Source organism: Amborella trichopoda, chromosome 6, assembly GCF_054954075.1.
Source record: "Amborella trichopoda isolate Santa Cruz 75 chromosome 6, AtrichopodaSantaCruz75HAP2 v2.0, whole genome shotgun sequence".
NCBI classification, from domain to species: Eukaryota; Viridiplantae; Streptophyta; class Magnoliopsida; order Amborellales; family Amborellaceae; genus Amborella; species Amborella trichopoda.
In genome coordinates, this window is record NC_142341.1 from 13,875,356 (window position 1) to 13,891,416 (window position 16,061).

At 34.8% G+C, this 16,061-nt stretch overlaps 1 protein-coding gene across 19 annotated transcripts in view; it reads right to left on the reverse strand.

Moving 5' to 3' along the window:
* The window catches only part of LOC110007623 (uncharacterized), a 28,370-nt gene extending 24,640 nt beyond the window's left edge, over positions 1-3,730 (reverse strand). For 11 of the 19 annotated variants that reach the window (XM_088869750.1, XM_088869749.1, XM_088869752.1 and 8 more), the window contains exon 1: positions 1,697-3,718. In XM_088869750.1, the coding sequence (XP_088725876.1) occupies positions 1,697-1,894 (198 nt within the window). In that variant the 5' untranslated portion in view covers positions 1,895-3,718. Of the gene's footprint in view, positions 1-1,650 lie in introns of all 19 variants that reach the window. The other 8 variants (XM_088869759.1, XM_088869760.1, XM_088869756.1 and 5 more) reach the window with 6 other exon arrangements.
* Between the last annotated feature and the right edge of the window lie 12,331 nt (positions 3,731-16,061).

A 16,061-nucleotide genomic window follows, 5' to 3' on the forward strand; every position in this document is an offset into this window, starting at 1 on the left:
GCTGATGATTGCAATCCTACTACCCAAGTTCAAATTCTACTGCATAAACTTCCCAAAAAAGAAAGAAAAGCTGCAGATTCCTTCAAGAACCATATAAGACAATATAACACAAAATTATAAAGCAGAAAGAATCCTTGCCCTCTTGCCCCACCCATTCCACTAATCACATCGGAAACAAAATATCATGGATTGGGCAGATCTAGACAGGAATCTTTCCCCATTTGTTGCTTAGTTTTTGATACAGAACAAATCCTGTAGACAAGTAAGCCCACTCAACCAACTGGACTTCTAAGAGACTGGGATTCCACTAAATTGCATGACATCAATGCACTGTTATATTGGTTGTGAGTGCAAAATGGGCTAGTTTCCTGTAGGTGAACTCACACTTCCACCTGTTGGAACTTATGAGAAAGTCTAATGTCATTATGCTGAATAATTTTTGTGGTAGTAACTTTGTGCTGAATATGGCAACTCATAATTTACAACTACCAATACAAATCTAAAAAGTATTATGAAATAGGATGTCCCATAATTTACTTAAATTCGTAACTTTTCTTATTGATTTTAAAACAAACTTATGAACAAATCCCTTGAGAAGGAAAAGAAACAACAAAAGTGAATTGCAAAAGAGTTTGGACCATGAAGCCAGATCCGGGCCGGAACAGCAATAGAGGCATTGCATGAACAGAAGTTGATTCCATGATATCCAACAGTATTTTCACTGTTTGGAGATAGAATGGATAAACATATGGAAAGATTTTTGAACATATGGAAGGATTTTTTAAACTTAAGTTGATATGGAATCTTTAAGGTTGAACCACCATTTCTTGCACAAATTGGCTTTCCTAAAGGAACCTGAGATATTACAAGGCTTTAAAGTTTTGTGGATCTTTATGGCATCAATTGGTCCATTAAGGCACCAAAAAGATGTTCTGAACTAAGGATATGTATTCGAGCACATTTGAGGCCATAAAGGACAAAAATTTCAAAATTTCTGAGAGTTTTCTCCAAAAGACCAAGTTCAGAACAAACTAAGGATTTCAAATAATCTTCGGAGCAGTGTATTATAAGCCTGAGTGCCTCATCTTGAGGTCGTTCAAGACTTAGGTATGTTGCCTCATGTGAAGCAGTATGCATTGTGGGGCAGAAAATGCCCTTCGGCCATGGGCAGTTTGGTTTTTCCCCCATATAAAGTAGGGGGATAACAATTAGGGGTATTCCAACCCTCCTTGTCACTCCCTAACATTTGCTAAGAAAAATATTAAAAATGTATTTTGAAATATTAATAAGAACGAAAAATATAAGATCATTATTATCCAAAAACATCAAGGATTCGGAGATTGAGCAAAAACATTTGTTCAACTTTAGTTAAGTTTCTCCTATACATGTACTTTATACAAGATTACATGCATTTTAGGTAACTAGTTTATGATATACATTATTTCATGCATTAAATATAATACATGCATTACCTAAAAGATGGAGAAGCCCGCCTAGGCAGCCTAATTGCTCCTACTCTGGCAGCCTAGGTGTCTTTTTAAAACCATCCACTATAAAAAGGAGATCTACCACATCTAATGTTCCAAAAAGTAATTAGGGAAATACTATTAATTATCCAATAATGTGGATATAACATCAATGCTATCTTACCGATGAAATTATATGCAACACATCTCAGGACAAGAAAGATGCATACCTCCTTATAGACATTGGCAATGAAAACACTGTCAATATAATAAATTAAAATAAGTAACATTACTGAAGGAATGAGTGTCCACAGCCATAATCTCTTGCTTTTTTTATCTCCAAATTTAGGAACCTGTAACCACACAAACATATGGAGTTTGGAATCCTCAGGCAAGGAAAATAAGGAAATATGATGATTACCGCACATTTAGTATGCGTGAAAATATTTTCATGAAAGTATTTTCACATGAAAGAACTCCCTCATGTGATTACATGTGGGAATTTTTGCACACCAATTGACTGCCAATTAATATAAACAAATGTGTAGGGACTAGTTAGTGTGAAAAAACTCCCATACTCAATCACATATGGGAATCCCTTCATGTGAAAATACTTTCACAAAAATATTTCACGTGTAGCAAACATATATGAATGTGTTCTCCATTACAATTCTGCATATAAATAAAACAAGTGCATACATGTATCTGATAATTGTATGCATGTGCATGTGTACGAGTTCAACATAATCAAGACAAGACAATCTTCGACAGAAAATTCTTACAAAAGGAACAGAATTACCAAGAAAAATATTGTCAAAATCCTCATATTCAGCATGGTCCTTTTTCTCATTTATCTTGGTCACCAGACAACAAACTTTAAGTTAAAACAGAAAATTCTTACAAAAGGAACAGAATTACCAAGAAAAATATTGTCAAAATCCTCATATTCAGCCTGGTCTTTTTTCTCATTTATCTTGGTCACCAGACAACAAACTTTAAGTTAAAACAGAAAAAAAGTAAATTATTTTTTACTTTTTTAATGTTCATTTTTTCATATAGTAAGTCATATTTAATTTCACTAATTACCATGTTCATATTTCTTTTTACATACAATTATTTTGAGATGGGTGCCTAGTTGTTTTGATGGGAATTTGAATGCAACTGTGGAATTCCAACTTTAGTAGGACCTTTTATGTTATTATTAGGAATTTTAATTTCTTTTTGCTTTTGGTAGGAAATCCTACTTAAGAAGAGAGATCAAAAAAATTGGTATTTATGGTGAAAATTGGTATTTTTGGGAATTCATAGGAGAAAAGCGTTGTGGAGAGAATTCTAAATTTACTAGACCATTTCTCTTCCATAGTCATATAGATTTATGGAGTCTTCCATTTTATGTTTATGATCAAATCGTAGAAGTTCATGGTTGTGATGGCATCATGTTGTCACAAGAAGTTACCTGTAACACAGGTTACAGTACAAAATCCTCACCAAAACCAGAGCCCCGAAAAATAGAAGAAATTATGTTTATATTTATCAACATTTCATTTTTCATGATTACACCCTTAAAACAAGATGAAAATTACTCTCAAACTAATAGCAATAAACCAAATATCTAATAATAAGTAAAAGGAACTGGAGTTTTAATAAGCTAAAAATTTAACATGGGTCTCAAATCAGGACAAAGAAAACGAATTTACCCCAGGAAGCCGCACAAAAATAAAAGAGCTTCCATAAAGAACAAAGAAGAAGTACGAACAAAAATAATTTTAATTTGCCCATATTTTATCAAATTCAATCTGAATCTCAAATTGCCGTCAACAAAAAAAATGAAGGGAAACTGGAAAAAGTGATTTAAAATGAAAAAGAAAACCAGATTTACTATTATATATAACAACAAACAAGTAATAAGATTAGTATTTGGAGAAGGATCTCTAACAGCATTAGAATAATAATAATAATGTGTATTCTAGAGAGATGGGGAAACGTAGTTCCCGCTTTGGTTTTAGAGAGAGAATGTAATTTTCAAACTGATTTTCGTTTTTTACTCTGCTCAAAGAAGATATATATTCTATTTTGGATTGGGTTTCCACTTTTCAGAAACCTGTGCCTGTTTAGAGAGAAAGAGATATCAAAGCTTGAACTTAGATAGGGAAAGAGACAACGAAGCCTAAAACTGTGCACGCAAAACCCGGCTCCTGAAAGTTCGAAACCAAGAATGACAACTGTTTCATGCGGGCTGGACGGCATTTCTACAATATGCGGTCCAGAGGTATAATGAATCAAATAGGTAGTCCATCTAAAAACAATTATAATTTAAGATCCAAATATTTTTTTAATATAATTATTATTTATAGTTTTCAGATATATATATTTTTTATATTGATTACTTTTATATTAAAAATTATATATTCTCTAAAAATTAAGATCAAATTATATTTAAAAAATATTTATTGCCAAACCCGTATTTCTACAATATTCCACATAATGCTATATTACCGATATATCAAGAAAGCCCTCGTTTTTTCAAATTACAAAGTGGTTTGTTTTAAAGATTTGAACGTGATAAGGACAGGATACTTGCAAGTGTTTTGGCAATATTATTAGGGCAAGCTTTTTATGCTTCCCCTACAGCATAAAACTTATATACTTCTTTCCCCTTATCCAACCCTTCATTATGAAGAGAGAGTTAAGATTGCCCCAATCACAATGTTACGCCTCTACACTATTTTATTTTTAATTTTTTTTCTATAAACTATTTTGACACCAAATTTTGGACGTCCAATCCTCTATTAAACTCGCACTAGTAAAAATTATAAAAAAATAATAATTCCAATAAAATAAAATGACCAAAATACCCCTAAAAACTTCAAGGGATATTTTGATCATTATATTATATCGAAAAATTATTTTTAATATTTTTTATAGGTGTGCCCTAATGAGAAGATAGCACGAACCAAATTTCATATTCATACAATTTGTATAAAACACTAAAAATAAAATACTTTGAGATGTCGAATCTAAGATCAAACGACGAGTGGCTCTCTTGATCAAAATTGGACAGCTGGATGGTAGGGGAAAGATAGTTCTTCTATACAGTAGGGGAAGTATAGAAACCTTTCCCATATTATTAAGTTTATCTTCCTTGGGTTTCAACTCAAATCAAAACTTTATTTGAAAACTGAATGAATGATTTGCACACTTGATCAAAATTAGACGGCTAGATGATAGGAGAAGGATAGTTCTTCTATGCTATAAGGGAAGTATAGAAACATTTCCCTTATTATTAAGTTTATCTTCCTTGGGTTTCAACTCAAATCAAAACTTTATTTGAAAACTGAAAAAATGATTTGCAAATTTGAAAAAATTGACAATTTTTTGTTTGAAAAATTGTTCATTGAGGGCCTTCATCTGGAAAATTTATCTCATCGCCTATTCGAAACTTTCACTTTATAAAGAAAATTTTCACTCAACAAGGTAGGTGTGTCCTCTTCACATAATAAAATATAAGAGAATGTATCTCACATATATTTTTCCTTTGTGAACATTTATGATGCTTCCTCGATCATAAGACCTACTTGATAAGATATTTTCAATATGAAATTTTAGAAACACTTAAGAATTACTACATGTTTATTCTAAAAAAAATTTAAAATTTGAGTTTTTTGACACTGAAATCTCATTATCTGAAAATTGGTTTGTCTCCATTCAATTTTGGGACATTATTTTTTTCAAGTGCAATGAGACTGCAATTAGGAAATATTTTTATTGAAATTAATCTATGGTTTGAAAAGGTTACATCCCCATTGAGTCCTAAACTTAATTCTAGGTGGGGTTTTGCCTGAAAGAATAAATGGACATTCTACTCCCACAAGTAGATCATCTTTGGCACGAGAGAATGCATCTCACATAGATTTTTCCTTTAAAGGGTGAATATAACTCATGCCAAAAGATTTTATACTCCCACGGGAGTATACTGTCTATTTACTCCATCTGTACCCAATATAGGAGTATTTTTAGGACCCTAAACTTTGAGAATGTAATATCTTCAACACAACTCAAACAAAAAAAAAAAGTTCAAATTGAATAGGGTGCAGTTTGTATAAGGTTGCAACCTTAAACAATCCAATTAAAGTACATCTCCAAATTTTATCCTAATATATAATTTTAGTATAAAAAATTCTTAGGATTATCTGAAGGAAAATTGTTTCATGCGGGCTGAACCAGATTTCTACAATATGTAGTCCAGAAGTATAAAGCATTCATCTTAAAGATGGATACACATAGGTGGTCCATCTAAAAACATGTGTAACTAACCGTCCAAATTCTTATATATACTTTAAAAATTAGGGTCCAATTATATTTAAAAAATATATTTATTGCCATGCTTGCATTTCTACAATATGCAGGCTGGCTGCATAGAAACCGTGTCCTTATATGAAAATCTATTTTTATCTCTAGTTATAAAATTTTAAACTCCAAAATTGGTTTATAAACATATGGAGATCCTGAATGTATTGCAAGGTGCACTATTTATGAGACTCAAAATCTCTTTTTTTTTCATATTCATAAATCATACATCTTGATGTCAAGATGGTCAATTAACTGATTTTTCAGACAACATTTTCCGATGGATTTATGAGGTGCATCTTTAATTATATATTTTAGGATTTTGAGGTGCATCTTTAATTCTACAGTTTAAGGTTGCAACCTTAAACCTTTTTCCAATTGAAATAATGTCCCAAGATTGAACAAAGATTGTCCATTTTTTGAAGGGTGAGATGGAAATTCCAAGAAACTTAAAATAAATAAATAAGGAAAGAAGAAGTTAAAATAATCATGTGATTCTTAAGTGGTTCGCAATGAAAAATCCTCCCAAATAAGTCTTTTGAAAAAAGTTCTTTTCTTGGGTTGACCTTAACATTAAAATACACAAAGGTTTTCTAAGTGAAAAAACTCATATTTCCATTTATTTTTTTAACATTTTTAGCATCCAGAAATTCAACAATGCAAAAAAGATAAACCCTCGAATTTTTGTTGAATGTTTTAAATTGAGTGCAGGCAACTAATAAGTGTAATACTAGTATTTCAAATGCAGAGAATAAAAATCAAGGTTTTCTTAAAAAAAAAAATTGAAGGGAAGGAAAAATGAGGCAGTAGCAAACTTTCTCTTCCACCATGCAAGTACGGATAATGCTCACTATTATTTGCTCTATCTTAATATGAATTTGAAAGAAAGACCAATGCGATCTTGCCGGGTATATATATTTTTAGCACTCACCCAACAGAATTTACTCTCTCTCTAAATCAATGCCTTCTTCTCTCTCTTTTGATATGCATGCACTCTCTCTGTATGAAGAGCATCCACATGAGCCCTCTTGATCTCCTTTCATAGTTTTGAAAGTTTTACTGACTTATAGGATTTACCTTCAACAATGTCAGCAACTTTAACATGAATCAAATAGGGATTATGTACACTTCCCAAACACATATGGACTCAACTATCCCACAAATAATAACGCCTAAAGTCTAGAAAATATGGCTTCTCTTTATTTTATTTTATTTTTTGGGTAGTTCAGTTGGGAGGACAGGCCCTTACCCATTTTTTCAATAGATTAAGGGGTTACATTTTGAAAGTGTTAATTGGGGGTGTCAGCACAAAAACAAAAAAAAAAAAACCTATCACAATCTAACAAAGTTATAGATTAGATGAAATTTGAATATTCAATTCAAATACTTATAATTTATCCACCAAACCAGCAACTGATTAAATTCCTGATTTATCCGCCTACACAGCAAATTACTTTAAAAAAAGAAAAAGAAAAAAAGTTGTGGTCGATAAGGATATCGCCTTTCATACACTTTATATAAGCATAGATAATTTACCAATAAAGACATTATTCAAATTAAAAAGTTTAGAGTTTAAAATATTCCTTCCATGGCTTGATAAATTGGTTCGGCAATTGATTTCCTTACAAATTAATTTTCAAAATCAATTTTTTCAAGTGCACTAACATGTTTCTTTCGGCTAAATAATAATAGTAATTTTGTATAAATAAAATTAGAACTTGTCTTTTGAGAGCCCGAAGTTTTACAAAAGTATGAAAAGCTGGAGGATTTTGTACCATCTATTATGGTGTGGTTGGATTCCGATCAACAAAAAGCCCTCAAGAGGGCATTAGAAGATTTAGCTAAAAGGCCTTAAGAGGGCTGGAGTAAAATTCAATGGGGATGATGGCCCTACCTGTTTTTGAAATCGTTAATGATTTTTTAATGTATTAGGTGAAAATGGAAGCTTAGACGGTCACAATTGGTGTTACCACCATGACCCCAACCATAATCTTATTTATGAGAGCTTTGCAAAAACCAAAGTTACTATATTATAAGAGTAACATATATTTTAAAAAGTAAAATTCAATCAAAATTTCGAAGCGCAATAAATATCCAGTAAGTTTCTAACAAGAGTCTAAAGAGAATAAGGAAATTTATGTTGACTCGTGCGGTGGAAATTCAGTCGCAACAATTACCTGTGCACAATCGAAAACACAAAGAAAATCATACACCCAATAGAAACCACGCACACATAAAATCTAGAGAAAGAAAATAAAACATTTTACCGAATTTAATTCAAATTATATAAGCTTCTTTGTAGATCTCTCATACAAGGACGCCGTTAGCATGTGGCCAGCCCACATATTGTAGTAGAAATGCGGACTTGGCAATATATATATTTTTTAAATATAATTTGATCCTAATAGTTAGAGAATAAATAATCTTTAACATGAAGATCGTGAATCTTAAAAAAAAAAAAAAAAAAAATGAAAATACTAGAAATAATAATTATACTAAAAAAAATTTTGGACTGTTAGTTACAATTGTTTTTAGATGGACCACGTATTTGTATCCATCTTTAAGATGGATGCTTTCTACCTATAGACATCGTATTGTAAAAATGTGGTCCACCCCGCATGATAAAAATGTTCCTCATATAGAGCCCAACATCAACGCCTCAATGCCACACACAATTCCCATGAGGAAAAAATTTATATAACATTGCAACCTTATACTATAGAGGTAATATGCATCTCATAAATTCAGTAGAAAAGAGTGTTCCAAAGTTACAAATCCTTTCAATTGATCATCTTGATATCGAGATATATAGATATAAAGAAAAACAGAATTTCAAGTTCTAAAGTCTATGCATCTTATAACAAGTTATTTGAACCGTCTATTTTTCAAGTGTTTATAGATCTGCTTGATCTGCAACATTTTTGAATTTTTAAATTTTATAATTACGGTTGAACACATATTTCACGCCATCATAAAATTTTTAACTCCAGAACTACATATTCGAGTAAAATTAGAGTGTCTTAATTTTATAGTATAACGTGAGCACTTTATATAAACTTCACCCTATAAAAAATGAGATTGTCTACAAAGAGATTATTTACCTTTTGTACAAAGAGATCACAATCATTCTTGTCTTTAGATTTCATAATGGATGGTTGTAAAAGTTGGAAAGCGTATAAGAGAGAGAGAGATGCAGATAGAGAAAGAGATATAGATAGACAGATGAAGTAAGAGACTTTGAAACTCTCTCTCACTATTTTAAAATGATAGGAGTGGTATATCCATTGATATATTTATATATTTACAAGATAAGTGTAACACCTAACAAATTGATAGGGTCAAGATTGGTTTGTTGTTGATGAGGTGGAGATAGGTTTGGAGGAAGGTGGTTTGTTGTTGTTATGGTGAAAGATTGGTTTGTTGTTGATGAAGTGGATATAGGTTTAGTAGAAGGTGGCTATACAAGTTCGTTGATATGCCCCTTCAAGCATATCGTATGTGTAAAGGGACGGACAGTCAACTTGCCATGAAGCATGTAAAACGTGGCGGAGTGTAGTCCTTTAAGGTCTGTTTGACAATTGGAAGTTGGTTGTTATCTGGAACGTGGAAGTTCCTTCTCCCAGTGAAGCTAGATGTTCTGGCTCCTAGTACTGGAAGGTATTGTGTTTGGTAACTTGTTTGAAATTTAGAGGGAGTCTGGAAACCTGTGTTTGGTATCACGTAGAAGTTATCAAACCCGCAGACTTGATGATTAACCAATTTAATCCATACATAGAAAAATTTGTATTTGGGGGTAATATTGGATTTTTTAACGAGAATCTAATAGGTCATCCACAATAGATCAAGCAAAAAGAATGGATTTGTAAGTTAATAATGGTTTTATAAATATTTGATTATATTATTATTATTTGTATTTCCTAATTACTTCTATCCAAAAAAATCTCTTCTATCCAAGCTCCTTATATACGATATACAATTCTTAGTGTCAATTGGATTTGTAAGTTAATGTTATACACATGAAATTCTATTTGTTTAGGCTTTAGAGAGGAGGAACTAGAGTCCATTCATGAGAGCTTGGGTTACAGTATGAGGAAAGATTTACTTCATTTGTTAATATCAATATTAATTTCTTGCTTCATATATTCCAAATTAAGAGGAACACGTAGATTTAATATCCCAAATTCTATAGTAAACCATTCTACAAAATACTTTGTCACCACCCATTAATCAAATGTGCTATGAAGGTCCCATATCACCATATATATGGTTCTCAAGTGTACAAAGACAATGAGAGACTTTTATTTGTAATGAATTTCTTTTTCTTTTTTTTTAATGATTCACATGGTCGTGCCACAATTGGGATGCAATTTCATCTCGCAGTTGCACTCCTTTCGACATGGTCCTAATTACTTTGAGTTGCTATTGGATCAATGTCATCTACTTCATTGGTTATAATCTCATAAATTCTTTCTCGAAATTGCAGCTCATGCACACCATCCACTCCTCTCGTCATCATGATATACTTGTGTGAAATTACTTATATGGTAACGAACAAATCTGTAGGGACCAAATAAACCCTACATGGTCGGATAGCCCCCATTCATAAGATAGTATTTTCCTGCACAAGTTGGACAACCTGTAGACACTCTATTTTAAATATGGCACATTCTATGGTTTTTTAAACCCTTAGAACGATATTATATTGGTAGACCCAATTTAATTACTCCAAAACAACCTAAATCCTATCCCAATTTGAAGTGAAGCCGAAGAGCTTTCCAACGGTCTAAGAATCACCTGAATCGGACCTACGAATAAAAAGATAAAACAAATGATAATTTAGTCCCTGTAAAACCCAACTGTTAGGCAGCAAGCCGGGCTGTATGGGCCCAACAGGCATAGATGTCGGTTGATGAGGCAGTCAACACATTTGACGATGTAGTAAACATATTTTCTTTAATTATATAAGGTTAAAACTTCAAGATAAATCTAAAAAATTCTGAAATAAATCCAAAAAATTTAGGAAAAATAATATTATAAATACCCCCTCTTCCTAACCCAAAAAGAGAGAGAAAAGAGACAAAAAAAACCTTAGAAATTTTTGAAATTAGAAAAATTACCCAAAAATATCAAAAATAGGAAAAACCCTTAGAAAATTCCTTAAAATTAGAAAAAATCCCCAAAAAATCCTAAAAAATTAGAGAAAATCTTATAATTCATATTCAACCTCTAGATATCATAAAAACCCTTAGAAAACCAAGGAAATTTGCCTCCGAACCTCAAAAAACTCCTTAAAATTTAGAAAAAATCCCAAAAAATTAGAGAAAATCTCAAAATTCATATTCAATATCTGGAGATGACAAAACCCTTAGAAAACCAAGGAAATTCTCCACAAGACCCCAGAAATACAGACAGCTTTAGAAAAATCTTTAAATTGAAAACCCTAAAAAAGATAGAAACCCTAGCCTCCTAAATCCTAACTCCCAAGACTGAGAAAACCTACACCTAGGGCACAAAAACCCCAAATCAAAAATAGAATTAGGGTACAACAACCCTAGATCTAACCCTTTACACCAGAGATCTGCTAGTCAACATCCAAATCAGAGAGGCAAAGAGGACCAGTTCTGATACGAACGAGCTCTCGAATGCTCAAGAATCCCGAGCCATCCGGCCTAGTTTGGTATTATTTCTTCCTCTCTCTTTCTTCGTTTTTTTTACAGTTTTGCTTCTTTTATTTATTTTTGACCTGTTAACTTGTCTTAATGCTCTAGATCATGCTAGCTCTGCCACATATCTGAGAGTAGATCTACTCGTTTCCGGACAAATCTGGCCTCGAATCTGAATTTGATCTGTCCCACTTTCTCTATCACTATATTTACATCTTTTTAATTAGTTTAAGGTGTTAAAATTTGAGAGATCTTTATCAGAAGATCTGTCAAATTTTCATCGTAAATAGTTTGGTACCCACCGTGGGGTTATTTCGAGCTTGATCCAAGCTTCAAAATATGAATTTTATTCACTATTTTTCATTGTTTTTCAGTCGTAAAAGGTCCCAAAAGTCGGCTGTGACTAGAATCCAGGGTTTCGGAGCACCAAAACCCTGCTTTTTCTGCACGACACTCCCAGTGTCGCCCAAATTCAAAAGGTCTCAGAAACCTCTAGAACTTTGTGGATATGTTCTAGGAACTCTTTTGTAACCATACAAAAAAATTCAGATTAAAATAAAATTTTTAAATATACAAAAAAAATATTTTTCAATTCAATCTAGAATTTTCTATTTTACTTTATTTTAATTTATTTCATCATAAATATTTTTATTTCCTACTTCTTCTATGTTTAAAGTAGTCTTATTTCATCAAGATTAACAAGATAAAAATATAAACATAATAATAAATTTTTTAGGCGACACCAGCCATGTCGCCCACCCTGCAAGGGCAACACCAATAGTGCCGCCTGGGCGACACCATCCGTGTCGCCTAACTACAAGTGTCCCAAAAACATTATGGGACCCCAAAGGACCATTCCAGGGACTTTTGGCTCCCTGTTGACCAATATTTTACCTAAAATAAAATTTTTAAAAATATAAAAAATATATTTTACTTCAAATAGACCTGTTATCTTTCTACCCTTTTGATTTTATTTCAGTTTGTTAATTTTGACTGAAGTCATATTTGCTCTACTTTCACCATGCTTAGTTTAACTGTGTTTTATCAAAATTAAAAAAATAAAAAAAAAAATTTTAAAAAATACATTAGGTTTGTTTACTCCTTCAAACCTAGACCCACTCTTGGTCCGAGCCGAGACTCATGCACCATCTAGTCTAGATCTTAGTCTAGGTTCTAGCATAGGTCTAAGCTTAAGAGTTGCCTCTAGAGCTAGACTAGGCTTACCCTGGTTCAGGGTCTTGACCAAAATCCATTGAATCTAGTAAGTCTAGGTTCCAGTCTAGTCTTAGCCTAGGTCTTAGCTAAGGTTTTTGCCCTTAGTGTCAGGCTAGGTTTGCTCTAAGTCGTCGAGTTTAGATCTTACCTAAGTCTAGATTTTAGAACTCAGCCAAAAGCAATCACCATGTCAGTCACTCAAGGTGACCATGATGACTGCTCCACGGCCGACTTTTAGCCTAACCTACCCAAACCTAGGGACCAGTATGCTGCAATCCCTTGGAGTTATCGACAGACCTCAGGACAGTCCATTATCCAACGCCCAAGTCTTCAATTAAAGGTAGAGTCCCAAGCATCCACTCCTAATCCTGAGATCTATGTGGCCCGAAAAGCCGACTCCGCTCAAAAAACCTTGAATAGTCAAGAAGTCCGACCAGGCGTCGTCCTATAGGGGATTTTAGGCAACCAAAGTAGAAGTAGAGTGAGGGAATAAATTCATGCAACATCTAAAGCCCATTCCCGTAACTCGAACTAAGATAACTCTGAGGTGCAGTGATCTCAACCAAGACCCACCTGGGTCTAGGGATCTAACCCAACCTCGAGCTACCATAGTACAGCTTATGTTGTCCTGAACATTGTACGAAGCAGAGGTGTCGACTTAAACCCCTTAAGCGAGTTAGGCATCCAAGTTGCCCTCAAAAGTCTAGTTGACCAAGGTTATACTGTTCATGCCTCAGCTTACGGGTCGATCCCAAACTAAGTTAGTGGGAAAGGTCAACCCTTAGCATAGTCGAGTCAGCTGATTCTTCAATCGGTCCCTCTGGTTCATCCGATCCAACAAATCATGTAATTTTCGCAATCGGTGGCGACACATATGGGTCAGTACACCCCTCAGGCACCAATGTAGCAAACCATCCCGGTGACTGCGGCTCATCAATCTCAAGCCTATGCAGGCCAACATATATTCCAAGATTCAAGTTATCAGTCTATGCTAGGGAACCCACCAACCAGTGGGCCTACTGCCATGGCAAATGCTCAACAAGAAGGCACCTTAAAAGCAATGCAGGATATGCTTGTAAGAATGGGCATGCATGAAATTCTACCCCCAAAGGCCTATGTTCATGAGACCTTTGGAGGCATGGAAGACCTTCCCTTAGGATTGTCGCCCCAGAATTTAGAAACAAGTTCAATAGGAAGAGCGATCCAGATACTTACGTCAACGCGTACCTCCTCTCCGTTCGAGCTTTGCGAGACATGCCTAACCAACTGAAGGCCATCTTTTCACAAACATTGACCGATGAGGCCTTGAACTGGCATCAGAGAACAATGTTCGCTCGACCACACATCACTCTAGACGAAATGTTCAAGATATTCGTCTCTCACTACCGCGGTTCCACACCAAGACCTCTCTCTCTAGGCGAACTCAATGCAACAAAACAAAACCCAAGAGAATCCTTCAAGGATTTCAATTGTCGATTCCATGAGGTGGCAATGCGGGTCATAGAATGTTCACTTACAGACCCAGACAAGATCTCCATAGTCTTATGCTGCTCTCGAATATATCACCTTCTCAGCCAAGGTCTTATCCTCCACTCTTTCGACTCCATAATCGAACAGGTGGTACGACATGAAAGAGCCAAAGGGACACCCCTCAGCACCAAGCTTGACAACAAGCCGATAACTGCTCCTCAAAATAAGAACAAAAACAAGGGGAATGCTTCTGGTTAGGTTAATGAGATCATCGTTAACGGATCGGCCCAAGGTTCAGCTACTCAACACAATAATCAGAATCAAAACCAAAGGGGTCAGCCTAGAGCCAACGCTCAAAATAATAACCAAATATAAGAGGATAATTTCACCCCTCTCAAAGATCCATTAGAAAAAGTGTTGGAATTACTCTTGGCAAAGAATATGGTTTATCTCCCGCTACCATCTGAACCACAACTTCAGTCACGGATAAGAGTAGTTGGTGCAAATGGCATCAAAACTATGCTCATGATACTCAAAACTGCATATATTTGAAATGAGTGATTCAAGGGTTAATCAATAGGGGGTACATCACCGTCGTACCTAGAAATCAACCTGTCAAAGGGCCTAATCAAAAGATGGGTATCTTCACAATCCTCTCCCTAAAAATATGGTCACAACAACCGAAAAGCCAAGCGCTCAAGACAACTTGAAAGAGAACATTGACATTCACATGATTGAGTGTGGAGACGAAGAAGAGGATCCCAGTCAATTTATATTGGCTTCTAATCATCATTTTCAAGAACCCGAAGAAGATCTTTTGAGCCTCCTAAGAGGAAACCCTTCATCTCCAAACCTCGATAACCTTCCCAAATGGGACCGATATGAAGAAGATGATACACTAGAGATTGATATGGTCAGGACCAATGAAAATGTATCATCTTCCAAACAAGGGGCCAACACCCTAAAGTCTCACATTACTCTTGTTAGGGTTGACCCTATCAAGCTTCAGGTTGGCGAGGTCAACTCCTTAACCCGAAGAGACCGAGTGTTCAAACTCATTCAATTGATGGCCGATACTCTCGATGAAAGAATGGGAAATACCTCAAAAACCAAACAACCAACGGGGGTCGTAGATCACGAGCTGAACAAAAAAATTCTAGGATCTACAACCACCTACGATCTACCATCTCATCTCGAGAAGACCCAGGCTCAAATCTCCATCTTGGAGCTACTCGTCAATTGACCAGCACATAGAGCCCAGATCGAGAAGGTCTTTGCCTAGACACAAATCCCGAGCAACACACAGTCGGATGAGTTGTGCAGAATGATCAACCAGTTGATAACACTAATGTCAATCGTATTCACAGACGATGACATCCCAGCCAGCTTCAACCGATATCACGTCCAACCTCCGCATATCACCGTTTTCATACAAGGATATGAGATACGAAGAGTGCTTGTTGATAATGGGGCATCCTCAAACATATGGCATATGAAAACAGTGAGGCAAATAGGCAAAAGCTCAGATGACTTCGAGCGGTGTCAACTAGCTATCGCTGCATACGACGGAACCAAAATACGAGCTGAAGGCATACTGACTCTCACACTCAAGATGAGCCCTACAGCCCAAGTGATAAAGTTTTAAAACCTTCTTTCAACATACTGTTTGGGAAGACCGTGGCTGCATGAAAACCTAGTGGTCGCCTCTACACTCCATCAATACCTCAAATTTCCAACTAAAAATGGTGTCACAAATGTATGTGTGGAACCCCCTGCTTTTCTCAATCCTATTATACATAACGAGAAGCTAGATGTAGGAGTCGAGCTCGGAAAAATCCCGCTCCCTTCCTTCGAGCAAGCCGAATTTGTCATCTTATGCCTAGAGGCCAGCGATCATGTT